Source organism: Camelus ferus, chromosome 16 (assembly GCF_009834535.1).
Source record: "Camelus ferus isolate YT-003-E chromosome 16, BCGSAC_Cfer_1.0, whole genome shotgun sequence".
In the NCBI taxonomy this organism is placed as follows: domain Eukaryota; kingdom Metazoa; phylum Chordata; class Mammalia; order Artiodactyla; family Camelidae; genus Camelus; species Camelus ferus.
This window is the reverse complement of record NC_045711.1, coordinates 20,549,931-20,577,349: the sequence shown is the minus strand read 5'-3', so window position 1 is coordinate 20,577,349 and position 27,419 is coordinate 20,549,931. Positions and strand designations below refer to the sequence as shown.

General features: G+C 58.8%; 4 protein-coding genes across 7 annotated transcripts; 2 read left to right on the top strand and 2 right to left on the bottom strand.

Annotated features, from left to right (window-relative positions):
• Positions 1-7,304: 7,304 nt before the first annotated feature.
• ALYREF (Aly/REF export factor) lies at positions 7,305-11,023 on the bottom strand. The gene is made up of 6 exons (XM_032456531.1): positions 10,723-11,023; positions 10,150-10,281; positions 8,534-8,681; positions 7,972-8,035; positions 7,713-7,887; positions 7,305-7,622 (listed from the first exon to the last, which is right to left on the bottom strand). The coding sequence occupies exons 1-6, from the start codon at positions 10,957-10,959 to the stop codon at positions 7,608-7,610; spliced, it is 771 nt and encodes a 256-aa protein (XP_032312422.1). The 5' UTR covers positions 10,960-11,023; the 3' UTR covers positions 7,305-7,607.
• Positions 11,024-11,095: 72 nt separating this feature from the next.
• On the top strand, positions 11,096-15,626 carry ANAPC11 (anaphase promoting complex subunit 11). Of its 3 annotated transcripts, none has more exons than XM_032456534.1 (3): positions 11,096-11,230; positions 11,666-11,785; positions 15,315-15,626. In XM_032456534.1, the coding sequence occupies exons 2-3, from the start codon at positions 11,677-11,679 to the stop codon at positions 15,458-15,460; spliced, it is 255 nt and encodes an 84-aa protein (XP_032312425.1). In that variant the 5' UTR covers positions 11,096-11,230; positions 11,666-11,676; the 3' UTR covers positions 15,461-15,626. The 3 variants fall into 3 exon arrangements, with proteins under 3 accessions (XP_032312425.1, XP_032312426.1, XP_032312427.1); XM_032456535.1 differs by having other exon boundaries at positions 11,108-11,239; XM_032456536.1 differs by having other exon boundaries at positions 11,117-11,140.
• NPB (neuropeptide B) lies at positions 11,212-18,424 on the top strand. Of its 2 annotated transcripts, XM_032456532.1 has the most exons (4): positions 11,212-11,230; positions 11,666-11,785; positions 17,788-18,085; positions 18,173-18,424. In XM_032456532.1, exons 3-4 carry the CDS (start codon positions 17,843-17,845, stop codon positions 18,299-18,301), a joined length of 372 nt encoding a protein of 123 aa, XP_032312423.1. In that variant the 5' UTR covers positions 11,212-11,230; positions 11,666-11,785; positions 17,788-17,842; the 3' UTR covers positions 18,302-18,424. The 2 variants fall into 2 exon arrangements, with proteins under 2 accessions (XP_032312423.1, XP_032312424.1); XM_032456533.1 differs by lacking the exons at positions 11,212-11,230; positions 11,666-11,785 and adding an exon at positions 15,776-17,522.
• Positions 18,425-20,249: 1,825 nt separating this feature from the next.
• Positions 20,250-27,129, bottom strand: PCYT2 (phosphate cytidylyltransferase 2, ethanolamine). Its single transcript, XM_032456530.1, has 13 exons — positions 26,961-27,129; positions 25,118-25,206; positions 24,461-24,622; positions 24,137-24,203; positions 23,457-23,541; positions 23,276-23,320; positions 22,429-22,567; positions 22,130-22,212; positions 21,781-21,858; positions 21,559-21,624; positions 21,380-21,445; positions 21,090-21,178; positions 20,250-21,007 (listed from the first exon to the last, which is right to left on the bottom strand). Exons 1-13 carry the CDS (start codon positions 27,047-27,049, stop codon positions 20,896-20,898), a joined length of 1,170 nt encoding a protein of 389 aa, XP_032312421.1. The 5' UTR covers positions 27,050-27,129; the 3' UTR covers positions 20,250-20,895.
• Between the last annotated feature and the right edge of the window lie 290 nt (positions 27,130-27,419).

The following is a 27,419-nucleotide window of genomic DNA, read 5'->3' as shown; positions in this document are numbered from 1 at the left end:
CAGCACTTCTAGGATATCAAACATCTCCATAGTGGATCTCAAAAGTGCATTACTGCGCGGCCCAGGAGCATTTGCACTGTAATTAATATTAACATGTTCATTTAAAAAATCCGTGATGAATTAAATCCTTTCACATGATTTAAATAAAAATACTTAATGACATAGAGCGGCAAGGTAAATTTTTTTTTTTTTTTACAGCTTGATTGAGGTATAATTTACAAAATCCACCCATTGAGTTTACAATTCAGGGGGAGGCTGTAGCTCAATGGTAGAGCGTGTGCTTAGCATGCACGAGGTCCTGGGTTCAATCCCCAACACCTCCATTAGAATAGTAAGTAAGTAAATAAACCTAATTACCCCCACAACAAAACAAAATTTACAGTTCAACTATTTTCCAGTAAATTTGTAGAGCTGCATAATCATCATTCTGACCAAGCTTCCCTTACGCAACTGAGTCAGTGCCCACTGCTGCAGCCACCCCTTCCCCCTCAGACCCTGGCAGCCACTGCCCTGCTTTCCTGCAGCTGTAAGCTGGCCTTTCCTGGGCATTTCGTTCTGGGGGCCTGTGATATCATCTGACGTCTTGCCGTCCATCTGCGGTCAGTGCTTTTGTTCCAATCGCTGTGCAAATGTTCCACATTTTGTTGGTATTCATTTATCAGCTGGACCTTTGGATTCCTTTTTGTCCATTGTGAACAGCAGCATCTGTCTTCGCGTGAACATATGTTCATTTGTCTTGAGTAGATTCCTCACAGTGGAAATCCCCATGTTTTCCAAGGTGGACGTCATTTTACAACCCTGACAACAAGGTGAGAGGGTTCCAACGGGGCACACCTTTGCCAACCCTTGGCATTGTCTGTCTTTTTGATTAAACCTGTCCTAGTGGGTGCGACATGGTATCTCCTGGGTTAGATTTGCATTTTCTTGAAGAGTCTTCTTTGGTAAGGTATCTATTCAAGTCTTTTGTCCATTTTAAAATTTGGTTAGTCGTCCATTGTAAGACGACTAATGGGTCCTGGATAGCAGTCCTTTGTCAGATGTATGGTTTGTAAACATCTTCTGTGGCTTGACTTGACTTTTCCTAAAGATGTCTGTTAGAGCAAAACCTTTTATTTTAGTGAAGTTTATAAAAAATTTCTTCATGGCTCATGCTTTTGATGTTGTGTCTAAGAACTATTTACCTAAGGCAAAGCTGTAAAGATTTTCTCCTATTATTTTTACGATTTCAGCTTCCATTTAGGTCTACGCTCCATTTTGAGTTAATCCCTGTGTAAGGCATGAGTTGAGGCAAAGTTCTTCCGCGCGTGTGTAGGGATATCTGATTGTCCCAGCACAGGTGGAAAAGCCTAGTAATTTCCCCCACTGAACTGTCTTGGCACCTCTGTTGAAATTCTATTCGCCATAAACTTCAGGGTTTATTTATAGACTCAACTTTGTTCCTTAATCTATATGTTTATCCTTAACACCACAGTCTCTTGGTTACTGTAGCTTTGTTGTAAGTTTTGAAACCTGTAGTGTGGGTTCTCCAGCTTTACCATTCTTTTCAAAATTGTTTTGGCTATTCTAGGTCCTTTGAATTTCCATAGAAATGTTAAAATCCGTTCTCAATTTCTGCAAAAGCATCTATTGATAGGAATTACATTGAATCTGTAGAACAATCTGGGGAGACTTAACATTTTATTGATACTGAGTCTTCCAACCCAAAGCATGAGATTTCTATACATCTATTTAATCTTAAATGTCTCTCAGCAATATTTCATAATTTTCACTCTACGGTCAGGTCTGGCACTTCTATTGTTAAATTTGTTCCTAAGAATTTTATTCTTTTTAGTATTGACATGAATAGAATTTCCTTAATTTCATTTTTGAATTTCATGCTGAATTTCATTTTGAATTGAAATTTTCATTTTGCTTGATTTCTGTATGTTGACCTTATATCCTGCAACCTTGCTAAACTCTTTTACTAGTTCTTAAAGTTTGTGTGATTCCTTAAGATTTTTTACCTGTAGGATCATGTCATCTATATGAAAATCCCTGGTTTTGCCTTTTCCAAGAAAGGTTTGTGTTAATGTTTTAGAATATATGTGTGTGTATCTCTTTAGAATGTATATATATTTGCCAATTTAACGTCTAAAATGATGGCATCATATAATTGTAACTCCTTTTCTTGCAACATTAGAAGAGCGAGCATATTTGTCTTACTTCTTTTGTGAACTGCTTGTTCATGCCCTTGTGTTTCCCACTGTTTGGTTTATCTTGATTTTCTGGTGTTGTTTGGTTTATATAAGCTCTTTAACAGTCCATGTTCAGTTTCCCCATCTCAGAACTGCTGTTCCAGTTGGTTTATCCACAGCAGGATCCAGACAGAGTCCACACCATGCACTTGGATGATGCACCACTGACAGGTTTTTTCCCTCGCACCAATTGCCTGAAACCACACGTGCCACATTTCAATTAAACGCTGAGTATCTGGAGTGAGCCCAGACCCTGCAGGTTGAGGCCTCAGTCCAAGACTGCTCGCATTTCAGACACCAGTCATAAGCTACCCAGATTTTTGCCAGCAAACTACAAATTCAAGGGTTCCCACAACTGCCCCCTCAGGTTCAGTAATTCACTAAAACTCAGAGAACTCAGGAAAACACTTTACCTACAGGTACCCATTTATTATAGAGGACACAACTCTGACACAGCCACACGTGAGACACACGGGACAGGGTGTGGGGTGGGAGGTGTGCGTGGGGCTACCCCGGCCGCAGGCACACACCGGGAAGTGAAGTTCACCAAAAGCGGTTTCCAGCGGATGCCAGAAACCACCTTAAAAAAGTGTGGGAGAGACTCACTCGCCTAAGCAACCTTGGGAACCAGTACCTTCACTGGGTACCCTGACTCCACACATTCAAGAACCCAGTCCTGCCCCCTGGTTAGCGAATGTGTCTTACAGGTGTGGGTCAGCAGCTCTACGATCAGGTTAGGCAGACACTTAAAGGACTGATGTCGTCTAAGCAGATACCACGTGGACCACGAAAGCCAGGCTTCTCACTGCCAGAGAAAGAATTTATAAATAAGGGCAGGTGAGAGTGAATCCTCGGGAGTCGGGCTGGGATCAGAGACGTCAGTGTGAACTCACGGTTTTTTTAATGTGTGTATGCAACTAGATAGGTTCAGAAACAAATACAGAGGTACACACGTGAGTTAGTACATGTGTTTCCTAGCTCTGTCCTGAGAGGACTCAGCAGTGACAGCAGCTCGGTGGCAGTGAGCACAAGCAACGTCCAGATCTTGGCTGCTAAATCCCAGTCTCCACGAAACGAGCCAGAGAATAGAAGGTGGGCCTGGAGTCTCCCCTGGGGCCAGAAAGTTAGGAAGTGCTTTTAAGGACATGGCACGTCAAAAGGGCACACTAGGATCCCTAACCTTCGGAGCAGCAGAATGGCAGTCACCAGATTACGTCTCATAGAATCAAATACAGGTCCACAAGTCCATGCCGATACAAATGACTGAGTAAATGGTAGAGAAGGGGCTGCTCTGTCTTAGAAAATAGTTCCAATTAATGTTGAAGGAATGAGGGAAATGTAAAAACTAACCATGAAACACCAGAGTAATAATGACTGCACCACAGGATGCTAAAATTAGCAGGCAAAACTGTGAGAAACAAGTGTTCTCTTAGTCTCAAAGTTCCTCCTCCAACAAACTGATGGATTACCAGGGGGAGAAGGGTGACTGTGCAGTCGAGAAAACTGGCCGCTCCCACCTGAACCACATGCACAATCTCACACCACGGGAATCAGACAGACTGCCGTCCGGTGCGCACGGGAACCCCCGTCAGTGATATTCTTGCCGAGAATCCACAGCCCCAGTCTAATCAGACCTGAGTGAGACAATCCCCAACGGGAGCAACCTGCAGAAAGTGTCAAGGTCATAAAACACACAGAGGGCTAAAGCACTGAAAACGGCTGGACACCCTCACGGCCCAGGCCTGCCTTTTCCACGTGGACCAGAAGCGCTCACAACACAGGCTGCTAGGACAGCCGGCCAGACTTGAGCAAGGCCTGCAGTTCGGGTAACGGTATCGCTGTCAGTGTTCACGTCTGACTGCGGAAGAGGATGCCCTCGCTTTTGGAGACACGCACGGGCACGGGTGTAGGGGTCAAGTGGCAGCCTGCTGCAGCCTGCTCTCCATCAGTTCCAGAAAAACAGAGGGTGAAGAGGAATGGGGTCTCACCTGGGGTCTGGGTGAGGGGGGCACCAAATTCTTTGTCCAATTCTCACTTTTTTCTATAAATCTGAATATCAAAATTATAAGACATTCACAGTTAAATGGAGAAAGAGGTGGACGTTCATATAAATTATTAGGGAAGGTGCTAGCTATGTCCATTTCAGGAATATCACGTTATTTTTTATTACTTCTATAAAGCTTAAAGAGTACAAAGCAATATAAAGAGATCTTTGTATTTTTCTTTGTAAAACTGGAGTCGTGGCACTCACCACGTTCAAACAGATCAGTGTGTGGGAAAAGTCCTCCGAACTGCACAGGGAGCAACGTCCTACCCAGAGTAACTGTTATTCAATCCGGACATTTAAAAAAGAAACAGGTTATAAGGAAAAGAAATTACAAAGCAAAACCATGATGAGACACCACTTCGCCCCCCACAGATGGCCAAAATAAGAAAGACAAAGTGTTGTCAAGAAAGTGGGGAAACTGGAGTCTTTATCACCGCTGGGGTGAACGGAAGAGTGTGTAGCTGCCGTGGGAAGACCCCTGACTCCTCAAAAAATTAAACTCAGTTGCTCTATGACCCAGCAATCCCACTCCAAGAGAAGTGAAAATGCATGTTTACATAACAAACGTGTGCATAGATGCCCATGGCAACATTACCCCAAAAGTCAAAACCATAAACAGCCTAGGTGTCCATCACCTGGTGAGTGGCTAAACTGTGCGTGAGACACCCAGCCTAGACTGTTTGGCAAGAAAAAGGCCTGAGTGCTGAGCCTTGAAGACATCATGCTGAGTTAAAGAGGATGGACCTGGAAAGTCGCACACCCTACAGCTCAGTTTGAAACATCCAGGACAGGCAGGTCCAGAGACGGAAGGCGAGTGGACCAGTGGACGCCAGGGGTCAGGGGAGGAATTGAGGAGGGGCTGCTGGTGGCTTGCTTTCTGGGGTGATGAGAATATTCTGGAATTTCAAAGTGGGGGTAGATTTGTCACTCTGTGAATATAGTAAAATCACTATGTGAATGGGCAAGCTTTGCAGTGTGTGGATTATACGTCAGTAAAGCTCTCGCTTTTTTAAACCCCTGGAGTATCAAGGGCTCTGGACAGCGCTGGGAGGGCGGTTCTGTTTATGTCAGCTTCTTTATGCTGATCGGGTATGTTATTTTCTCAGGTGAAAAACTAGTTTTCTTAAGAGTATTTCACACTCGACACTCATTGAAACTGAAACACTAAAGCCCACTCCAAGTGGCCTTTTCGGTCAGTTTGTGGCTGTCACTCACCGACATCAGTCCCCGCGTGCTGGGCCCTAGGCCCTTGTCCCATACCAGGCTGCCCCTCTGGTAGACGCCCCCACAGGGCTTCCCTCAGGGCCCAGCAGAGGCCATCAGTGAGGCCCCAGGTCCTCTGCCCCGTCCACCCAGCCACGCCGGGGCTCTGGCCTGTCCCAGAGTTCTCACCTCAGGACCCTGGCGCTTGCTCTTCTGTAGGTAGCTTTCCCCCAAAGACCTTCGTGGGTCTCTGCCTCCTCCTGGGCACCCTCTGCTCTGTTCTCCTCCACAGCCTTAGCACTTACCCTGACACCTGACGACGGTGCCTGGCACCTGCCCTTTGTTTGCTTCCTCCTGTGACCCGCTCTCCACTAACGACATCCCTCGACGTGTTCCCCTCAGGCACTCCTCATGCTGCCCCATGAGCCCCCAAACCCCAGCAGCCACTCCCTCCAAACACCTGAGCGCCCCGCAGGGCTCCCCATCTGAGGGGCCGTCAGTGCCACCACTTCCAGCCCCGGGCCCAGCGGGCCCCAGTCAGATGCTCTCGTCAGCTTCCAGGTGGAACGAACGAGCAGAGCAAGGCGTCCTGCTGCCTCTCCCGACGCCCCAGAAAGCAGTGTCCCACCTGGCACCTGCCTGCTGAGCCCAAGGCCACCTCCTCAGGGACACCGCCCAGCTCTGCCCAGGTGTGCAACCTCAACCACACCCACTCCTCACAACCACAGCTGCTAAAGCCGAGCACACAACGACCCCTTCCAGCTGGACCAGCTCCTCTGGCCAAGGGCAGGGATGGCCCATCTTTCCACTCGCTGCCTGGCGCACCTCGGGCAGCTCAAGCAGCAACTGCCGGCCCTGCAGTGACAGCGCGGTAACCCCTTCCTCACATCCATCCCTTGTGAGGCACCCCAGCCCCCTCCCACACAGGGAAGATGGGAAGCCACAGTGGCAGCTGCCTCGGGATGAGGCGAGGCCGAGAGCTCCCCGTGTGTCTTGCCTGCTGAGGGCGCCACTTAGTACCGGCCCCGTCCCGGCCCTCCCCAGTCCCGCCCTGGAACGTGCCTGTGAGCCCGGAACAAGGACCCTCTCTCCAGCCTGGTTTCAGGCAGAACCAAGCAGCAGAGAAGCGTGCCCTAAGAGGGGGCGCCCAAAGGTGTCTCCGCCCCTCCTGAACTGCAGGGACCGCATGGCTGGGCACATGGTGTAGAGGCAGGTGATGTCACTGCCCTGCTCTACCGTCCCAGAAGGGGTCTGGGCAGGCATCTGTGTCTGCCAGCCCCTGCAGTTCTCTGCAAGTCAAATTAGATTCTGCCACAGCTCCCACCAGCTACATCACCTAGTGCGGAATTAAGAAAAGGACACCCTGACACCATGCTCCTTCCCTGATGACACAAAACAAGACACATGAGACAATTACATTGCAGTCACAACTGCTGAATCCAGGTTCCTGAGGACCACAAAGGAATGGCCAAGCCTGCAGTCAGCAGTCATCTGAAGGCTGGCAGAAACACAGGGTGGCAGAAACACCTCGAAGTACAGGTGACCAGGCGGCTGCGGGCGCAAGACACTGCTCCACGTCCTCCCGCGCCCACCCTACCGGGTAGGAAACAAATTAGGGTCTGCAAAACAAAGACGGAAGAGTGGCCACCACCAACCTCCCGCAGCACTAACTCCAACCCCTAGGCCGGGTGCCACACACCCGGCAGGCCTGCTGCCCACATTTCCTCCTCAGGTCTGCCGTGTCCCTCCCACCCCCTGGACTGACACCAGAGCTCCAGCCCAGGCGAGGACTCCGATGGGGACGAATTACACAGCTCCAGTTCTACACACATTTCTATTTTATTATGGCAAAGGTGAAAACGCCACCTTCTCCACAACAGCAACCAGTAAAATTTATCCCAAAAATAACTCGGTACAAAACAGGTCTGTTTCAGAATTTAAAAAAAAAAAGAAAAAAAAAAAGAAAAAAAAAAGAAACCTTTACATGAACTTTAAATTCTATTTTAAAACATAAAAGAAACAAATCCATCATTGGCCACGCAGCCCCAGTCTGTCACCCGTCCCTCCAGGGAGCACGGACAAGACATCTGGGTCCTGGTCCATGCACGGATCTGCTGGTCTGTTTAACTGGTGTCCATCTGAAACAGAGGAAGAGAGGCTGTCACTGGAAAAGAGGCCCTCAGACTCAGTGGTAGGCCAGCCCTAACCCAGCCTCCTCAGGGACGTACTCTGGCATTGTAGGCGTCCAGCTGGGCATCCAGCTCCTCTGCAGAAAGTTGCTGCTTTGAACTCCGACCGGTGCCTCTGCCTCTGCCCCGGCTGCCTCCACGTGCACCTCTCCGGGCACCGCCGCCACCAAAGCCTCCGGAACCACGGTTTCTAGTCATCCCGCCTCTGTTTACACTAGTAAGGAAAAGGGAATGCGCTCAGATGCCTGGAAAGGCCACAGGGTGAGCAGACCCCCCACAAGCCAGTCCCGCCACTCACCTCTGTGCAGGTCTCCGCTGTGTGTCAATCTGTGAGGTGACGAGCTGAATGTTCATGGGGCGGCCTGCGCAGGGAACACGAAAGGGCCGCTACCACCAGAGGGCTCTGAGACCGCCCGTGCCACGGCACCCACACGAGGGCAGTGGCCTGGAAGCGCCGAAGGGAGAAGGAGCCGGCGCCAACACCAACCCCACTAGGGCCCCCTCACTCCTCCGTCCACTTTAGGCGGGTGTCTGTCAGGTGTCCGAGGTGCTCACGAGCAGAAAAGTACGTCTTTACGACTACAGCCCCACACTCAGAGGTCTGCTATGGTGGTTCTGAGAAGGTTTCACACAAGTGAACCTTCCAGAAGGAGTTGAAAGGGGGAGGGACGGAGCCCGCTGGATGGGGGTGCACAGGGGTCGGTCCAGGCGTGCGGACAGCACGAGGTGGCAGCGCAGAGGAGACAAGGGGGAGCACAGAGCATCCTCCGGCAGAGGGCCCCTCCTGCAGGGATGGGACCAGCTGACCCCACAACCCAGCCACAGCCCCGCAGCCGTCCTGGGTCCACCGCCACACGCACCATCCAGGGGTACGCCGTTGTACTGTTTCATAGCTTTTAGCGCGTCTGCCTTCCGCTCAAAGTGCACGTCTGCTGTTCCTAAGCTGCGGCCAGAGCGGTCGTAGTGCACAGCCGCCTTCTTCAGAGTCCCGAATTCAGCAAAGAGCTCCTGAGAGTCAGAAAGAACAGCAGTCAGGCAAGCGACTTTCCTCCTGGCAGCCCAGGGACACTCCCTGGGAGTGTGAGCTGCTCTGGGGTGTTTCCCTGGGAGGCAGACATACGTGTGAGGGGCAGGGCCATGGTAGTGGGACCTGGGGGGTGGGATGGGACGGGGCAGACGGGACAGCCATTCGAGGGGCAGCCGGGCCCGAGGGCTCCTGCCGACCTGGGGACCTCCATCTGTACCAGGATGCAAGTATAGGAGCGCAAAGCCCACCAGTGAAGGGCACAAAATTAAATCGCTATCTTCTTCACCAGAGGAAAATTTACAACACACCCAAGGGCTGCGCCAAGCAGCAGCAAAGGCCAAGATCACAGAGCAAGGGACTAACCACTTGTGGACCAGCTCCAAGGGCCCGCTGACTCGGGAGCCCTGACCCAGCCCCTCCCCCAGGGCAGATTCTGGCTCACCTTTCCCTCTCCTCCTACTCAAGCCTGCCGCAAAGTCTGAAGCCAAGCGCTGCCATGGAAACTGCCCTGACCTCAGGCAGGCTGGGAGTTGGAGAGGGAACCCAGAGTGTGGGGCTACTCCGGCCGCAGGCACACAGCGGGAAGTGGAGTTCACCAAAAGCGGTTTCCAGTGGATGCCAGAAACCACCTTAAAAAAAGTGTTGAGACACTGTGAGTGCTCACCGGCCTTGCTCTGTCCTCCCACGGTCAAGTAAAACAATGGGGCTCTGGAAAGTTGAACCCTGGAAGGCCCAGCACCCTGACCCAGCCATCTCCAGGACTGACCCCCAAGTTACTTAGCCAGAACACAAGTTTAAGCGCCTTTGGGGTTCATACAAAAAAGGGGGGGGAGTGAGAGGAAAAAAAAAAGAATAGAAAAGAAAGAAGCTTCAACCAAAGATGAGTTTGAGAATCATATCACTAACAAGACCCAGAGAAACGAGGATGAGGGAGAAAACAGGACACGACGTTCTCTATAACACACAGGGCTTAAGGCAGAAGGAGCCAGAGAGACGCCGGCACCATCCTGCTTCTGTGCTTTGTCAGGTCTGTAGAGGAAGAGCTTTCTCCTCCAATAAACCACCGAAACAAGCACAAAATGAGGAAAGCAAGTAGTCTAGCTCTTCCAGCAATACAGGAACCACACACGTCCACCAGTCTTCCGTTAGAGAGACTTTCTGACAGAAGACTTTCATCCACAGAAGACGTCTCAGTAATGAAGAGCAGCGGCTCCTCAGACTAGACTGGGGGCCTGTTTTCCAGCACAATCTGACCCACTAGTGGGGCTTTCAACTGTAGCCTCACCTCTGCTTTGCATTCCTGCAGCCCTTACAGGGGACGGTGGCTAGCCCTCGGGTGCCTGGGAGGGCTAGCTGTCCTAAGGTGGGTGGGGATTCAGGGCCACGTCCCAAACAACACAACCAGTTCCGTGCACTGTTAACTATTCGCCGAGAAGCTCCGTCGCTTACCTGAATATCGGCGTCGGACACTCCAAAATCCAGATTGGACACCAGCAGTTTCCCACCGGTCTCCACGCCGGCACCACCCCCAAAACCGCTGTCGAATAGGTCGTGTTGCCATTTGTCAGGGAGTTGTTTCGGCTAAAGAAAAGGAAACAACAGAAAAAGACCCGTGAGTCTCAGGCCAAGGCTCGCCCTCGCCCTCACGGCCACCGCAAGACCTTCCCCCATCGCGGCCCCGGAGGAACGCGAGGAGAGAGGCTCGCAGTCCCGCTTCCCGCCCGCGCCGGGCCGCAGCCGACCGCCGGGGCCTCACGTCCTGCAACTTCTCGGTTTTCTCCAACCAACTTCCCGCCGCCGGGGCGGCCGCGCCGACGTGCCCTCGGCCCCCGGCGCCACGAGGCCCGGCGCCCGGCTGAGACAAAGGCCGGCAGGGTCTCCACCTCCGGGCCGGGCCGCTGCGCGACCTCCCCCCGCCCGCCCGGCGTACGCGCCCCCGCGGCCCGGGGCCTGCCGTCCCCGTGCCGCCCGCCGGCCCGCTCCCCCGCCGCCCAGGGCCCGCCGCCCGTCCTCCGCACTCACTCTGCTGTAGGGCGCCGGCCGGTTTCTGCCGCCGCCGCCCGCCGCGCCGCGGGCGATAGCAGGCCGGTTCCGGATAGGCCCGCCGCCTCGGTTCACTCGCGCGGCGGCCTGCGCTCCGCCGCCACGGCCGCCCTGGGAGCCGGCCCGGCCGCGGCCCCTGCCCCCGCCGCGGCCGCCTCGCTGGCTCCGGTTCAGCTTAATGATGTCGTCCAGAGACATATCCATTTTGTCCGCCATGGCGGGCGCGGAATCGGCCTCGGCTCGAGCCCGCGCGTCAGCACGCAGGGGCGTCACTTCCGGCGCCGCGCGGGGTCTTCTGGTGCCGCGTCCTCGGAGCGGCCGTGGATTGGCTGCGGGCCGGCGTCGCCCGGGCGGCGCGTGCGCACTGGCCGCGGGGTTCGGCGGGCGCTGCTGCGAGGTGCCGGGCCCCGGCCGCGGTCGTTTATATACCTTCCCGCGCGGGCGCCGGCGCTGCCAACGGAAGGCGGGTGGGGCGGCGCGCGATTAGGTTGGCGAGGTGCGGCCGTTGGGGCGGGGCCTGGCGGGGCGCCCCTCCCTTGCCCCTCCCCGCTCCTGCAGCCGGTCCCGCGGCGGGGAGGGGGCGCGGCCCGGTGGGGGCGGGCTTGGGTGTTCGGCCACCCCGGGCCAGTCGTGTCCCTTTCGGAAGTACTGATCGGCACGTTTTCCCGGTGTCAGCGGAGGCCAGCGCGCCCTTCCGTGGACGCCGGGCCAGAAGTGCGGGGTCGCCGGACACCCTGGGCGCCCGGGCCTCCCGAGGACCCGGCCCCCACCTCCGCCCCCTGGCAGATAGTCTGTGCTGCTCCTTCGGCCCCGATTCCTGCCCGCGCTGACCCTCCGGCTCGGGCAGCACCCCTTCTTTGGCGCCCAGGTGCTGTGGCTCCGCGGACTCAGCGCAGCTCGGTGGTCTCTTCCCTCTCCGCAGGCTCTTGCGCCATGAAGGTGAAGATCAAGTGCTGGAACGGCGTGGCCACTTGGCTCTGGGTGGCCAACGACGAGAACTGCGGCATCTGCCGGATGGCTTTCAACGGCTGCTGCCCGGACTGTGAGTGCCCCCTGCCCGCTCTCCTGAGCTCTGCCTACTCGCTGGCCGTGGCGTGTCCCCCAAAATACCTGCATAACGTCCCTGGGGTTTGATTTCCTTTCGCCAAGAAAAGTCACTAGAAAAAGCCAGGCGATTTGGGCTTCTATTTGTATAGAGACCTCTTCCAAACTTTTATAACAAAAATAGGACAGGTTTCTATCCTGATCAGCGTAGCTGGAAAACAAAGCTTCCTATTTGAAGTTCTCAAGCAGACACAATCGCAGTGTTCTGAGGTCGCCCCCCATCTAGCACATAGAAGGACACTGAGTAATATCTTACCACGCCTGTGTGTTTCCCCCAGGGTTTTACAGTGAATGCTACGGGAGTGGGTGTGGCCCAGCGGTAAAGCACGTGCTTAGCATGCACCAGGTCTCGGGTTCAATCCTAAGTACCTCCATAAAAAAGAAAACAAAAAGCAAAAAACAAATAGAAAAACTAGTCGTAAAGTAAATGCTACCGTCACCCCGCTCAGCTTACCTGCGTCTCTAAATGTTGTGCTGACTTTTTACCTGTCACTGTTGTCACATCAGACGACATGACAGTAATTCTTTATTGTTGCCCATCCCCGTTCCTAGTCCTTGTTCAGATTTCTTTAGTGTCCCCCAAGTGTCTCTTGATCAGAAGGTGGTGTGAGCCAGAACCCAAGGTGTGATTGCTTGTCCCTTTGCTACTTAACCAAAACAGTTGTGCTTTGACTTTTCTCTCACATTATAAAAAGACAGTCTGACTCTTTCAGAAAGTGTTGTCTTGTAGAATGCCTGCCGTGGGGTTTGGTCATGTGTCTTCTTTGTCGTCTTTTGCGTTACTCCTTTGTCCCCAGTGCTGTAAAGTGAAAGTGCGTGGTTACATATTTAGGTCAAAAACAGAGTTTTGCATCAGTGACTTTAGTTTTTAGTCAGACCCAAGTGAACAGGACACAGAAGAAAGGATCTGAGCCTTTGCCTAGGGCACAAGGGTGGGCCCCAAGAGGGAGGTGGGGCTTGGGGACCACTGAGTAGCTCTTGGCAGCCCCATTAGTGACCAGGCCTGTCTTGTGGGGCCAGGTGAGCACCAGAATAATAATGAGAGTTTCCTTCTCACACTGAAATCCAAATCATTGAATTTCAGTGCAGACATCATCCTAGGCGTGATCTTCACATGCGCTTCAGCCGACAGGAGGCGTGACCACCTAGGAGTGAACCCCTCATGATGTAATCAGGCCAGTGCAACGTCGTTTAGGAAATCACCGACTGCTTCTGCTTGATGGGGTTTTACACGTTACAGTGAACTGGAGAGTAGGAAGCACTGGGTCTGGTCTTGTTTAATCCGTTTAAAACCGCCCTTCCTAAGGGTGCATCACAGGCAGTGGGAGCCCTGAGGGGCAGGTAGTTGCAGCTTCCTCAGCAGTAGACTGGGCCTCTGAAAAGTCCTCGAAAGCAGTTTTGTGGCTGTGCCCAATGTGGGGAGTGGGCCCGTGTGTTGGAGGTGGCCCGGGGGGGGGGGGGGCTGTGGCTGGGCATCCCTGGTGCGCAGGCCTGGCTCAGGTGTGTCGGCTGCCGAGAAGAAGGCTTTGGACCTGCTGGTTGTGAGTCAGAGTGAGCCAGCTGTCGGGAGCAGAGTGTTTGGCAAGCCCAGCGTGCCTTCTGCGCAGGTGAAGTGACACTGGGTTTCTCTGCGAGTCCGCACCAAGGTTGGCCTGTGCTGTCAGACATCCCCCACAGGCTGCCTGCACACGCTGTTACCAGAGAGAAGGCGGCTCTTTTGCCCAGACGAGCCCTGTGGGAATGGACAGGACTGCCTGGCTCACAGACCCCCATCAGTGGGCTCGCCAGCCCCGCCCACCCTTTCTGTCCTCCATTTTTAAGGGACTCTCATGTGTTAGAGGTGATTCCAAGCATAGTCCTGAGGTTGGAAGGGCTCTGCAGGTGGGTGGTGGGGGGCTTGTTTCAATCAGGTGTCACACTCTGTGAGCCCAGGGTCCTCTCACCCCATCCCCGTGGCCTGGGAAGCGGAGTGAGGTAGATAACTTTGTATATGGCAAGTGTATGATTTTCTGGTTGTTTTATCATAAAAGTTTCAGAAAGGGAGTGACATTTTTGTTACAGAAAGGATTTTTTAAGATTGAGGAATACCACCCCAGACAAGCAAACGAGAAGATGGCAGCGGCCTTTTCCCTCTGACTCCGAGGGATGTGTGTGCGCCACGGAGCAGGGGCTGCTCGGGGGGCTGCGTAGGAGGTGCATGTTTTCAGTTGTCGAAGGACCCTTGGACCCAGCGCCCACGCCAGCTGCCTGGTTCAAATGCTCCCCTCAGAAGCGGCAGCTCCCGCATCAGCCATGTGGCCCTGGCCTCCTGTCTGCCGGGCGGAGGGACACGGAGGCTGCAGACCCCTGTGAGGCAGGCCTCGAGGCCGGCTTCCCAGCTCCCAGTTGAGCGTGGAGCCAGCGCTTCGTGGGGTGTTGAGAGCGTCGTCCTCTCTGTGACATGTTGCAGGATCACGCATCCTGGGGGGGCGGGGTTGGTGTCTAGAGTGAGGACCAGGAACACAGGCCTCCAGGCTGGCCCTGTGGTCACAGGGGTCGGTCCCGGACATGCACTCAACCACCTCCTGGACAAGATGTCCCCTGCTCCTCCAGGCCTGGCCTGTCCATCCCGCCCCCTGTGTTTGTGCACCAGTGACATCTGGATATGGCTCATGCTTGATGGGCAGTGGTGGGGGGCACCCCCAAGAGAGCAAGCTGTAGCTCCTTGGTGCCCACGGCCCGGCTCAGGGCCAGGGGAGGCTGTTGCACTCTTCTGGCACCAGCTGTTTGATGGGACTTTCCAGATTCTTGAAAATCAGAGGGACACTTGTTTCTCTGGACCATGGGCAGTGCCAGTCCCCTCCACGTAGGTAGCATTTCCAGGTGTGTGGGGTGGGGTGCCAGCAGCGGGTACCCTGGCCTTTGAGCTGGGATCCTTTCAGGCTGGGGACAGAGAGGGAAGGTCCTGCCGTGCTCACTCGCAGCTGCTGGCAGGCAGGGCCGTAAGCACCAGTGTTCCCAGTCGGCTTCCTGCTACTGCCCTGGACCCCTGCTGCCTCAGAAAGGAACCCCCGGGGTCCTGAGACCTCTTAGCCTTCACCAAGAGGTGTCTCCTCTGCGGTCGCCTGGGCATATGGACACGGCCCCCTTCCTGGCATCCCAGGTGCCAGATGGCAGGGCTGCGGTGTGCAGGAGGGCCGGGGCCCTGGGAGGCCGCTGGTGGCGCCTGTGGGCCGGGCTAGAGCTCCTCCTGAGCGGAGCCCCTCGAGCTGCCCCGGCCCTGCCTGGGGGGGAGAGTGAAAGTGGGAGCAGCGGGGCGGGGGGGGGGGGAGTGGCCACATCACTGGTGTCGCTCCTGATGTCTGAGTCTCTGGCTGCCATGGGCTCACGTCCCCGTCCCTGTCCCCCAGGGTCAGTGGGCTGGCGACCTGGGCCTCCTGGCTGTCCCTCACTGTGCAACTCCCCCGCCTCTCCCACTCCTCCCGCAGGCAAGGTGCCTGGCGACGATTGCCCGCTGGTGTGGGGCCAGTGCTCACACTGCTTCCACATGCACTGCATCCTCAAGTGGCTCAACGCGCAGCAGGTGCAGCAGCACTGCCCCATGTGCCGCCAGGAGTGGAAGTTCAAGGAGTGAGGCCGAGCTGCCCAGACGCCCCCCCCACGCAGGCCCCCCTCCCTGCGACGGCCCCCTTTGGGCTGGAATGGGTTGAAACGAGGCCTGGAGTTGCCTTTGTGTTTTTTTTCATCACAACGTTGACAGTTTATCCAATAAGTAAAACTCATTAAACCCCGAGTCTGGCTGGAGGCCTCTAGCTGCTTGTTTTCTTGGCGCTAATTCGGCCTCTGTGTGCGTTGATATGAAAATTCTCATGAATAAACATCTCGATGCAATGCCACTGAGGCCTGAGTCACAGCTCCTGGAAGAGAAGGAGCCAGAGGAGCGGGGGGCAGGAGTGACTAGCTCAGGGGGCTGCAAGAGCCTGGCGGTGCCAAGGCCCTGGGGCATGTTCCTGCCAGCAGGGGAGGTGGAGGAACAGTGGAGCAGAGGCCTGCAGCCCAGGCCCTGGGGACCACCCTTCAGGCTGGTCTGTAGGACCTTTGCTGGAGACAGTGGGCAGCCACGGGTAGGCCTTCTCCTGCCGGAAGGCTCAGTCCCCTGGGTGACTCTTCAGTGCTGGCGTCCTTGACATCAGGGTGTGTCTGCGGGTGTCAAGGACCTCCCTACTGAGAGAAAGACAGCCCTTGGGAGGCCTTTGGGCGTCCGTTCTGCCACAGCTCCATGGGGTAGTGGCCCTTCGGGGGCAACAGTTCCAACCCCGGCAGTGTCAAGCAGCTTCTGGATGGAGACCGCTGCAGGCTGCGTGTCCCATGAGCTGCAGGGAGTCTCTGGGCACTGGCTCCTTCCAGTTTCTTCTGGATAACCTCCTCCCTTGGGGTCACTACCCTGTGCCACCCTAACCCCTTCTGTCCAGTCACCTCCACCTGTCTGCAGTCCGCAGAGGAGAAGACCGGGCAGTGCGTGGTCCCTCATGTGCCAGCATACTTCCCATCTGGGCATTGTGCCCAGGGGAAAGGAGGCCCTGGGACTATCACCCTCACAGAACCCGGAGGTCATGTGCCCCCTACCCAGAAACCCAGCTACCAGGGTTCCTGTGCTGGTGTCTGTCCTGGGAAAGGCAGGTGACCAGGACGTTTGGAGAGCTCACTGAGGGAAGCCTGTGGCTGATGTCACCTGCCGGGTGCCCTCCCTCTCAGGCCTGGGTTCAGCCTCCTGGGTGCCCCCCTTTGGCTGCTAGGTTCTAGGCAGCAGCTCCGTATTCTAGGGCCCTCTGTGTACAGTGTCCAGATCCAGGGTTAGCAAGGAGCCCTGTAGGCCAGCCCAGCAGGTAAGACACAGTCCCAGGTGGGCTGTGGTGGCTGCAGCGTCCCACTGGTGGCCCCCCAGCCCGCCACCCCTCCCTGGAGTTCTGCCTTCCCCGGGAAATTTCCTCTCGTGTCAGGAAGTAGCCATGTGCCTGGGGCACCACCCCCTGAGCCCTGCCTCTGGGCTTTTAGCACGTGTGTGGGGACATGCACTTCCCCGCAGGGAGGCCACAGCTTGCTGCAGGCCCCACTTCCCTGCGGGGCTCTGGGGTGCTCCTCTCCACACTTTGCTGGGATCCAGCCTGGTCCTCCCAGGGCCTGCTTGGTCCCCTTGAGCTGGACGGGCATCTGCCCTGCCGGGCCCTGCACACATCTGGAGTCCAGCCCTCTGCAAGGTCCTCTCAGGGTCCCGTGAGCTCAGCTCTCCCTCCCACAAGGAGGCACAGGGTCACAGCACCCACCTTTGCAAACGTCCTCAACTCCCCTAACACCCCCTCTCAGCCTGGCGAGCTATCCTGGCTGTCCTGCCACCGGCTCTAAGGATCAGACCAGTGATAGAACCTCCCACAGGTGTGAAGTTGGCCACTGCCCCCAGGCCCCCTGGACTTCCCTGCCTTCTCTAGAAACTCTGGTCTCCTGTGGTCAGTTCCCCTTTAGGGTGAGATCTGCTCCTTTGTCCCCCGTCCTTTGGGCACAGTGCGGTCAGTGGCTCTCCAGCCTCATGAGAGCTGGGGACCCCTCGGGGTGACTCAGGGCTGGGGCACTGATTGTGGGGTTTCGCCGCAGCACTGCTGCCCCTGCTCCCGCTTAGGCTGGACTCAAGTTGGACCAAGGTCAGTAGGGGGAGCCTGGGGCTGGGGCCCCTCCCAGCAAGAGCAGGCAGGGTCCAAAAGGGGAGATGATGGGCAGGGTGGAGAGGATGGGGGCGTCCCACCCCCACCGAGCCCTGGGCCCGTCTGCTGCGCCTCCAGGGCGCTAGCCCTGTGCGGCTTTTCCCTGGCTTCTCCCTCTGGGATGGGGGATGGGGAGGGGGAGGGGGAGGCCTGGTGTGCCCCAGTGCCCGCCTCCACGCCCCGCCCTGCCCCGCCCCTGCTGCAGATATAAGGAGCCCGTGCTGCTGTTGCGCGCCGCTGCTCGCCGCCACTGAGTCCCCATGGCCCGGCCCGTGACGCTGGTGGTCGCTGCCCTGGCGCTGTGCCTGCTGCTGGCGCCTGCGGGCCTTGCGTGGTACAAACAGGCAGCGGGGCTGGGCTACTACTCGGTGGGCCGCGCCGCCGGGCTGCTGTCCGGCCTCCGCAGGTCACCGTACGCACGGCGCTCCGAGCCCCCCCTGGGCACGAAACCCCAAGGCCGAGCCTTCACCTTCCGGGAGCTGCGCCCCAGGCTGCGGGGCCTCGTGAGTGCGGGGCACTGGAGGGTGCGGGGCGTGGGGGTGCAGGGCGCTGGAGTGCCGGGTGCCCCCTCATCCCTCTCCTGCCCCTAGACCGTGTGCGTCGAGGACGTCACCCCGAACCTGCAGAGCTGCGAACGGCTGCCCGACGGCCGTGCCACCTTCCAGTGCGAGGCAGATGTCTTCCTGTCACTCCACGCAGCCGACTGTCACAGTGCCTGAGCCCTAACCTGGAAACCTGGATCTGGCCTGGCTCCTGCGGGCACCCCCGGCCCCTGCCCCACCCAGCAGGAGACGGTAGCCAGGACCACCCACCTGTTCCCGCAGTAAACAGCTTAATGAGTAGCAAAGTGCAGCCTCTGAGGGGGTGGGTGCCGCGGGGGATGTGGGAGTGGACACGGACCCGAGTCTCCAGACCCCATTCTGCCCACCTGGGAGCACAGACAGGCCCCTCAGGCCCGAGGTGCTCCCCAAACCCTGCTGCTGGGAACCCCATTGTGACTGCTCTCCCGGTCTTGTCCTACAGCTCCTGGGTCCTCCTGGGACACGTGCCTGTGTCCCTCAGGAGCTGTCGAGTCTACTCAGCCAGCCCAAATGTCCTGCTTCATAGGAACCTCCCCAGAACACCCCACACCAGGAAGCCCTCCTGCCCCCAACCCTGGGTCTCTTGAGGCCAAAGACCTCCCTTACTAGAGGGGCAGCTCCTGGGCCGCTCCTTTCCAGAGCCTTCCCAAACGCCACAGCACAGCACCCGGCACCAGACAGTGAGACCCTGTGCCAAACGAATGGCCAGGCTGGGCACAGCAGGAGGGACTGACAACTGTGCAGACAGCCCCGGCTTGCAGTCCAGAATCCAGTGTCAGGCAGACAGCACAGCCCCCAGCCTGGAAGCTCCTCCTTCACCCCTCCTCTGACCACATGGAAGCCAGTGTCCCCAAAGCCATGGGTGCTGCCCTGCCTAGAGGGCCCGCGCAGGGACATGGGTCCCCTGAGCGCAAAAGCCGTGTCCTGGGAGTGGCCTCCCCCGCCCCACACTCAGGCTAATTACCTCCTTTACTCATCAAAGTCTTAGCAAGCTGACTTTTGAATTCCCTTCAGAGCATGAACTGGGACCTGTGGGAGTGCTGGGTCCCAGCGGGAACAAACATGAAGTGGGGACCCGAGCGCTGGTCCCTTGCCTGAGTGCTGTGGGTGGGACCCAAAAGCCTGCTGCACATTGGTGGACGAGTATTCAGGGCGCCAACCTCCTGGACCCCCAGGCCTGGTGTCTCCTTCACCCATGGCCGAGCGGGGGCTTCCTGTCTGCTGCTGCAGGCAGTCCTCCAGGCCCATCTTGGGGTGCCATGCAGTCTCAAGAGGAACCCACCGGCCACGCCTGTGTCCTTCCCATACCAGGTCTACAGCTGGCAGGCTGATCCCTGCAGCCCAGGGATCTGAGCATGGGAAGGTCTGGCACCACCAGACTCCTAAAGCTGGGGGCCAGGTGGGGCAGGAATGAAGGGAAGGCCCGCCCCTGACCTGGGAGGAAAGGAAAGCAGGGTGGTCCCGGCCCAGCCCGAGTGTGTCTGAACCTTCACGCACGGCCACCTCACTTCAGTGTCCTGCATGGGGTTCTCCATCAGACCTTACAAACTAAAAAGACAAGACAGGGTCAGTCACCTTCTGGAAGGAGTGAACACTGGCCCAGGGTTCCCAAGGCGCCAGGCCACAGGCCACTCCGGCCCCACTGGGCCCAGTCGCTGAGGGGCAGAAGCCACTCTGGATGGAACGGGGAGTAGGCTGACAGAGCACCACAACCCTTACTTTTAAACACCAGGAGATCAGACACACCACTGCCACCCTCCCCAGCACCCTGCCAAGAGGGGGCCAGAGCCCCCGACTTGGGTGCAGGAGACCCTGAGATGCTGTGGACCTGGCTCAGGTGGCCTACACACTGCAGGCACCAGCCCCTGGCTTCCCTGTGGCAGACCCATGGCCGGGCGACTGCCCACTCTCACCTCCTTTCCTCTCCTGTAGCCTGCCATGTGGGAGGCAGCCCGAGGTGTCTGGGGGTGCAGATCTGGGGGTTCCTTGCTGCCTCCTGCCCCCACCCTGCTGCATGGGCCCCAGGGAGCAGGGCCAAGGTGCTGGGTTCCCTGGTCCCACCCAGCAGGGCTGAGAGCCGGACGCGGAGCACCTCACAGCAGGTTTATTCAGTTGCAGGCCAGCCAGTCAGGTACAAAATCGAGAACAGTCTGTGAGAGCAGCGAGGCTGGCCCGGCAAGCAATGGGCGTGGTGTCTGGGCGCCAGGCTCTGGGGCAGAAGGGACACGCCGCGGGGCAGGGGCCGCCCATATGGGAGGGGGCACGCTCTGCACTCTGACGAGGATGGGAGGGGCCCCCTGGGGCTCCCCCAGAGGCTGAGTGGGCAGGAAGGCCGTGAGGAGTGGGGTGGTGGGGGGCGGCCAGGGTCCGTAGGAGCTTCCAGGGGGCTGGACGGGGAAGCAGCTGTGGAGCCGGGCAGATGGAAGCTGGGTCTCCCTGGCACACAGGGTGGCACCCCTCTGGTTGAAGGTGCCCCTGCTCATCCTGCCTGCCGGGCTGCTCCTGTGCCAGACACCCTCTCCGGCCACTTAGCAGGAAGGGCACGAGGGCCTACAGGGAGACAGGCCCTGTGCAGGCAGGCCGGGAGGCAGCATCCTCCACATCAGCCCTTCCAAGGCCGAGTGGTCGGAGGAGAGGGCATCGCAGCTTTGTTAAAAACTGAGCCACGCTCTCGAGATGTGGCTGGGCGAGGGCCGGTGCTCGGGGGGCCCCTGGTGACCTCCTGCTTCCTGTCAGAAGTCACAGTCGCTCTCCCTCTCGGGCCGTGCCTCCTGCCGCCTCATAGCCTCCAGGAAGGCCAGTTCCTTGGCCTCTTTCTTCTGGTTCCGAGCCTCATACTCCAGCCTGGGGGCCAGGCCGGGTGAGCGGTGCGCCCAGGCCAGGGCCGCGGGGCGCCCCACCCCCACCAGCTTCGCCGAGACCTCACCTGTTCTTGATGATGCGCTGGACGATGAGATCGGTGGTGAGGTCGTTCCCACTGTCGATCTGACAGAAGATGCCCCTTCTCTTGGGCTCCTGGAGGTGGAGACGGAAGTTAGAGGCGGTTGCTCTGCCGCCCTGGTCCAGAGGATCCCACTCCCCGACTGTGAGGGCAGTTATTCCCCCGTCAGCCGCCTGCCTCCTCTAACTGTGAAGCCAGAGTGGCAGCCGTCACCACGCCCGGCTCCCGGACGCACGGTCTGCAGCTGGGAAGCACCAAACGCCAGCAAGACCCACCTGGTACGGATCAGAGCCGTCCTTGTCAGGCACGATTTCTGTCTTCCCGTGGCACACCAGGTCCACCTGGAGAGCAGGTGGGGGTCATGACGGCAACCTCCCAGCATCACCCCAGATGGCCCCCTGCCCTCAGAGAGCTGCCCTTCCTGGAAGCCACCCCACTGGGTCCCCAGCCTCACCTTGAAGTGGTCCAGCAGCTCCGCCGTGACCGAGTACGGGGCCCCAATCACCACTTCGGACACATACTGTGTGGATGGGGAGACAGTTGGTTAGCGGGGACAAGCCAGGCCACGGCGGGGTAGGGGTGCTTCTGGCGAGGAAGCAGCAGGGGTGGGGCTGAGGGGAAGGGGGCGCCACTCCAGCCTGGGAAGGAGACAGGCCAGGCCCACACCCGTACTCACCCGGCAGGCCAGCACACTCAGGGTCCGCTCGTGCAGGTTCATGATGGGGTAGTTCTTCCCCTTGTAGTGGTTGACCTCCTGGAGCCAGAGCAAGCTGGGGTCAGCAGGCAAGCTGCGGTGGAGGCGGGGGCCGGGGTACTGTGCTCCCTCCCGACAGTCCCTCACGGGAGGCGGGGGGCAATCCGTCAGCGCCGGGTAGCCCTGGACGGGAGGGCCTCAGCGGGAAGAGGCCCTAGCTTATCCCTTCTGCCCTCATCAGCACCCTGGGCCTCGCCGGGAGACCAGCCCTAGGAGCCCCTCCAGGGACCCCCCCACCCCCCCCCGCCTATCAGCTGCCTAGGGGTGGGACCTGGTCAAAGTGCAAGCCGGCGATGACGTAGGGCCTCTCCGCCAGGCCGTACACCTTCTCCAGGAAGTCCACGTGCCCGATGTCTGTGCCCAGTTAAGGGGCGGTAGCAGGTGGGGAGCAGCTGCCCACCACCTGTTCACGCCTCTCCCTGCTGACACTGCGCCCCTGCACCCCGCCCAGGTCCGGACCCCTGAGGGTCAGGGGGGCCCCACCAGATCCCGCAGCCCCCCGGGGCAGACACGGAGACGTGGAGGACAGGCCTGGGGCAGTGGCCACCCCAACCCGGTCCTGAAGGATACGGAACAGATCAAAGGCGCCAGCCACATAGATAACCGTCTCTCCTGGCTGGGGCTCCTTTCCGGAAGCAAACTGGATGATCTTCTGGGATGTCTGCAGAAACTGGGACACCCCCGTCCAGGGGTTCCGCCCACCTGGACACTGTAAACCAAGAGGAACCTGGGTTGGTGACAGAGGCCTCACAGGCACGTCCTTTACCTGTGCCCACCCCAGAGCACCTCTCTTGAGGCTGGGCCTGCCTGCCCCGCCTGTCTGTGTGCTCTGGGAAGCACAGGCGTAGGATGGAGGAAGCAGGTACGGGGGCTACAGGCCACCACTCGGAACCCCTAGCCACAGCCTGCCAGCTCACTTGACTGCTCTGGTGTCGTTTCTAGGCAGGCGTCTCAGGCAGGGACGCCGCAGACTGACCAGCAGCGACCAGGCTGGGCCGGTGGGACTGCGGCTCTGTCCCATGGCCACAGTAGGTACCGCAGCCAACACCACTTCGGCCTGGCAACTGGCCTGCAAGGAAGGGGCCAGCGGACACAGCCCTCTTGGGGACTTGGCACCCTGAGGCCACCATCTGGTCACCTGGGAGGAGCCTTCTGAGCAAAGTGTCTCCCGGGTGGGTGTCGGGTGAGGGAGCTACGAAAGGAGAGGGGACCAGGCCACCTGGTCAGAGACCACCTATCGGCGGGTAGTCCCCACTCCTCCTGCAGACAGTGGCACTGAGACCCGCCAGCCAGCAGTCAGGACCCAGTCAGCACCTGGTCAGCAGGGAGCGCAGGGCAGGGGGTCAGCTCCAGGCCAGCTTTACCCAGGGGAACCTGGGGGTCAGGCAGTGGCCCAGGCAGCACAGGCGACACTCACCTTGCCAAAGCTGTCGGCGTACTCCCGGTACTCGGAGGACATCTCCTGCACAGAAGGGCAGGGGGTGAGGGGCCTTGGCCTGCAGATGTGGCCAAGGGCAGGACCCCAGGCCTGCTGTGCTGGGGCCCTTCCTTCCAGCCCCGGGACCTCGGGGACCCTGCTCGGGCCCCCGGAGCCTCACCTGGCTGCTGTGATGGGCCTTGGTCACCAGCAGCATGCGGCCAACGAGGTCCGTGGTAGACACGCCCTGGGTGCGCTTGCACTCTCTGGGGACGGAGGTGGGGTCGGGGCTCTCATCCGGGACAGGGCCACCAGGCTCTGCCTCCACTCACCCAACCTACGGCCAATGCTGCCGGTGGCAGAGCCCACCACGGTCCGCCCCTGCCATGCTGTGCACAGACAGGGTGTCTCCTCACCACTCTCACCCGTGACAAAAACCACGGCCAGGAGGGTGGAGAGACCACTGTAATTCTATCAAGCAGAAAAGACGACAGGACAGAGGAACACCGTCACCGAGCCCCAAGCCTGCAGTGTGGGGGTGGGCAGGCCAGGCCCGGGCATGGTTCCGGCCCCCTTGTGCCCGCTGTCGGACGCCCTCAACCCAGGCTCTCTGCTGAGGGGACTCCAGGCTGTGCTGTCCCACACAAGCTGCTGGCCACACCAACCTCTTTGGTTAACATCACTTACATAAAAGCCAGCTTCCCAGTCCTACCCCCACGTTTCTGCTGCCCAGCGGCCGCCTGTGCTGTGACCACCACACCAGCCAGTACAGACACATTGCCCTCATAGGCAGAGGGAGCTCGAGGGGTGCTCGGAGCACCCCTCCTTGAAGGGGTGGGGCCCATGGCAGGTAGACCTTACCTGTACCTCCCAGCCTGCTTCACTTCCTCGTAGGTGTCCCGGCCGTCTACAGTCAGCGTGATGTCATCTAAGGTGATGCACATGTGAGAACGAGGACCTTAACCCGGAGCCATGAAGACCTCCAGGGCCCACACCCCCTGCCGCAGGCCTGCCCTAGGGTTCACGGCCTCCTCTCTAGGGAAGGACCCAGAGCTTCCTCAGATCCTCAAACGGCTCCATGCTCCCCCAGCATGAGAAGGCCAGCACCTCCAGATGCCCCTCTGCGGTCAGATCCTGAGCCCGCCCAGGTCCCCAGGCCTCTGGGCCCCAGCCCCGCCCACTCACTGCCATGGACACAGAAGTCGCAGTTATACTTGTCCAGCGTCTCCAGCGTGGTGACATAGGGAGCTGCTGGCACGACCTCATCCACCCACTTGATGGCCCGCACCATCTTGTACCTCTCCTCCTGGGTGAACACCGGGGGCCCCTTGTGCTTGGCGATCTCCTCTAGGGAAAGACAAGACAGCAGAGAACAAGGTGGGGGACTCCTGGAGGGCTGGCCCCTCCCTGGAAGCCCTCCCAGCACTGAGCAGGGTCTGCAGCCACAGCGGGGGCTGGCGGCGGGCAGCTGTCTCTCTCCCGGGGCCCTCAGCCCCCGAAGCAGGACCCCACTGAGCAGCCACTGCTCTGTCCTCTGTACACACTTGCTGGGAAATTGCACGGCCCCCCACCCAGCCAGCCAGAGTTCCAGGCACAGCTAGGTACTCTGCCCTCAAAGGCCTTGAGAACCAGCGGCAGGGTGGGAAGTGGGCCCCCCTCTTGCTTGAGCTTGGGACAGGATTCAAGACAGCAAAGCTCTGGGTGGCATGGCCTGGGCTGGGCTGGGCAGGCTGGGCGGGCTGGCGGAGCTGCGCTCCTAGCCTGGCCCTCCCCGTCATGGGAACCCACAGGGTCTCAGTTGCAGGGGCAGGGGAGGAGAGTGAGTGCAGCGGCCGGCCTTACCGTCAGTGTGCACACCCACGATGAGGTGGTCGCCCATGGCCCGTGCCTGGCGCAGCTGGTTGGAGTGGCCATAATGTACCATGTCATAGCTGTGGAGAGGACAGGGTGGTCATCCCTGCGCCAGGAAATGTCCCTAGGAAGTCAGCACTGGGAACTGCTCCTGGGGTCCGATGAGCCCCAGCTCTCAGAGAGAAAAGAGAGCTCAGGGCCCAGGGCCACATTTAGCAAGCACAGCAGGGCCCAGGGACAAGGCTACTGGCAGCCTTGAGGGGGCGAGCAGACAGAACAGCCCCTGCTCCTACACGTGGGACGGTGCTCTGCACACAGCCTGGCCCCTCACCAAATGCAAACTGTCAACAGCAGTCCCTTTAAGGTGCAGGAGAAACTGATGCTAACGCAGCAGCGGACAGGACTCTGCACTATCCTCAGGGAGCAGGACAGCCCCTGAGGCCAATGGGAAACAAAGTCCGACTATAGAACGGGGGCGCTGCCTGGCTTTAAAGACTCTGCCCGCTCCCCTGTGGCCTCAGTGAGGCTTTACTTCCTGGGGCCAACGAGCACCTCCCTGTCACCTGGTTCTAGAGCTTCTATCTTCAAACGCAGGCCCGGTTACGAGTGAACTCTCAGCTGAAGGCCAACGCAGCACCCATGGCTCCACTCGGAGCCTCACTTCTTTGCAGGCCCGGACCTGGGCCCTCATGCTAGATCTGCTCCTTCCAGACTTGTGTCGCCTTCCGAGCAGGTGGAGCTGCCCCTGCTTCTCCAGGTGACCCAGGCTCCCAGGTGTACAGAGCTGTTCCACTCACTGCCACCTGTTAACCCCACCACAGCACACCATGTTCCAGTAGACAAGCCTGCAGGGCCATGGGGCTCTGGTCCTGAGGTAAGCGAAGAGGGAAGTCCAAATTCAGGAGCCTGACCAGACCCTGTGCCCACTGTGCAGGAGGGGTCAGAGGCTGGCCCAGGAGCTGTACAGCACAGAACGCAGGGCGGGGCTGGGTCCAACGTGTATCCCAGTCACCGTGGCCTCTGCCAGTGGAGGCAGGGGCCTGGCCTGGTCAGGGCCAAGGTCAGATTCCATGGACACGAAGCCACACCCCCTTCCCCAAGGTGACTCAGGTGCAGGTGTGGGAGTTTGGCAGCCTGGCTGGCTCGCCTCTGAAGACCTGAGCTAATTACACAGATTTTTCTTTCTCTGCTTCTGTTAAATAAAGGTCTGAGAAAGTACCGAGGATGGCAAGTTACCAGTAGAAAGTAACTTTTCTCTTGTCTGCTGACAGCCTCAAACCTGCCTTAAAACCACTCCAGCTGCCTGATTTGCCACAAGAGAACAGATGGGACCAGTGACCCTCCTCAGCCCCTGCGGTCTTCACTAATGTCCTGTGCAGATCGGGCAATGCCTACGCCAACCCTGGCCGGGACACACAGAGAGAATCTTCCTGGTTTCGTGCTGGGCAAGCCTGGTGCCGGACAAGAACTACGCGAAGACATTTTGGGTGCAGGGCTCCTTCGCAGGAAGAGAGCTGCTATGGCACCGAAATGACCACAGTCACCAAGGTTGGACACGCAGCTTTCGCCAGCACCGTGCACGAGTTAGGCGAGACCAATGGATGGGGCTCCGACTCAATGGCAAACACGGGGGAAGGAATGTCCGGGAGAGGCGCTCGATTCCGAATCCACAGGAAGCGTCCAGCGACCCTGGGGCAGGCTGCCCGCGGCGGGCACGGTGGCCGGGTCCCAGGCATCCTCCGCCGCCCGCCGCCCGCCCCCGCGCTCGCCACCCGCCCGGGCCTGGGAGAAGGCGGCCACCACGGCCCCGCCCCGCGCCCCTAGCCGCGCTCACCAGCCGTCGCACCACACCCGCACGGCGCGCCTGGACCCCGGGCCCGGCCTTTCAGCGCCGCCCGCCGCCCCGTGCCCGTTGCGGATCATGGCCCCGTAGCGGCGGCGCCGCCAGACAGGATCCCGACTCCCCACCGCCGCCGCCCGCCCGCGCACGCACGCGCCGTCACGCGGGCCTCACCCGCCGAGCGCGGCCAATGGCGAGCGCCGCCCCGCCCTGCGCGCGGAACCACGCCCCCTCACCCCCAACCTTGAGACCAATGGCAAGCCCCTCCGGGACCGGGCCCCGCCTCCCCGCCCCAAACCAATGGAGCACACCTCCCTACCCCTGGAGGCCCCGCCCCTCGGCGCGCGGCCAATGGCGGGTGCGCACCATTGCTCCGCTCCCACCTGGGGAAGGGGCGGGGCCGGACCACGTGTCGCGCGCCGGCCCCTCCAGGAATCTCGCCGGGCTTCCGTA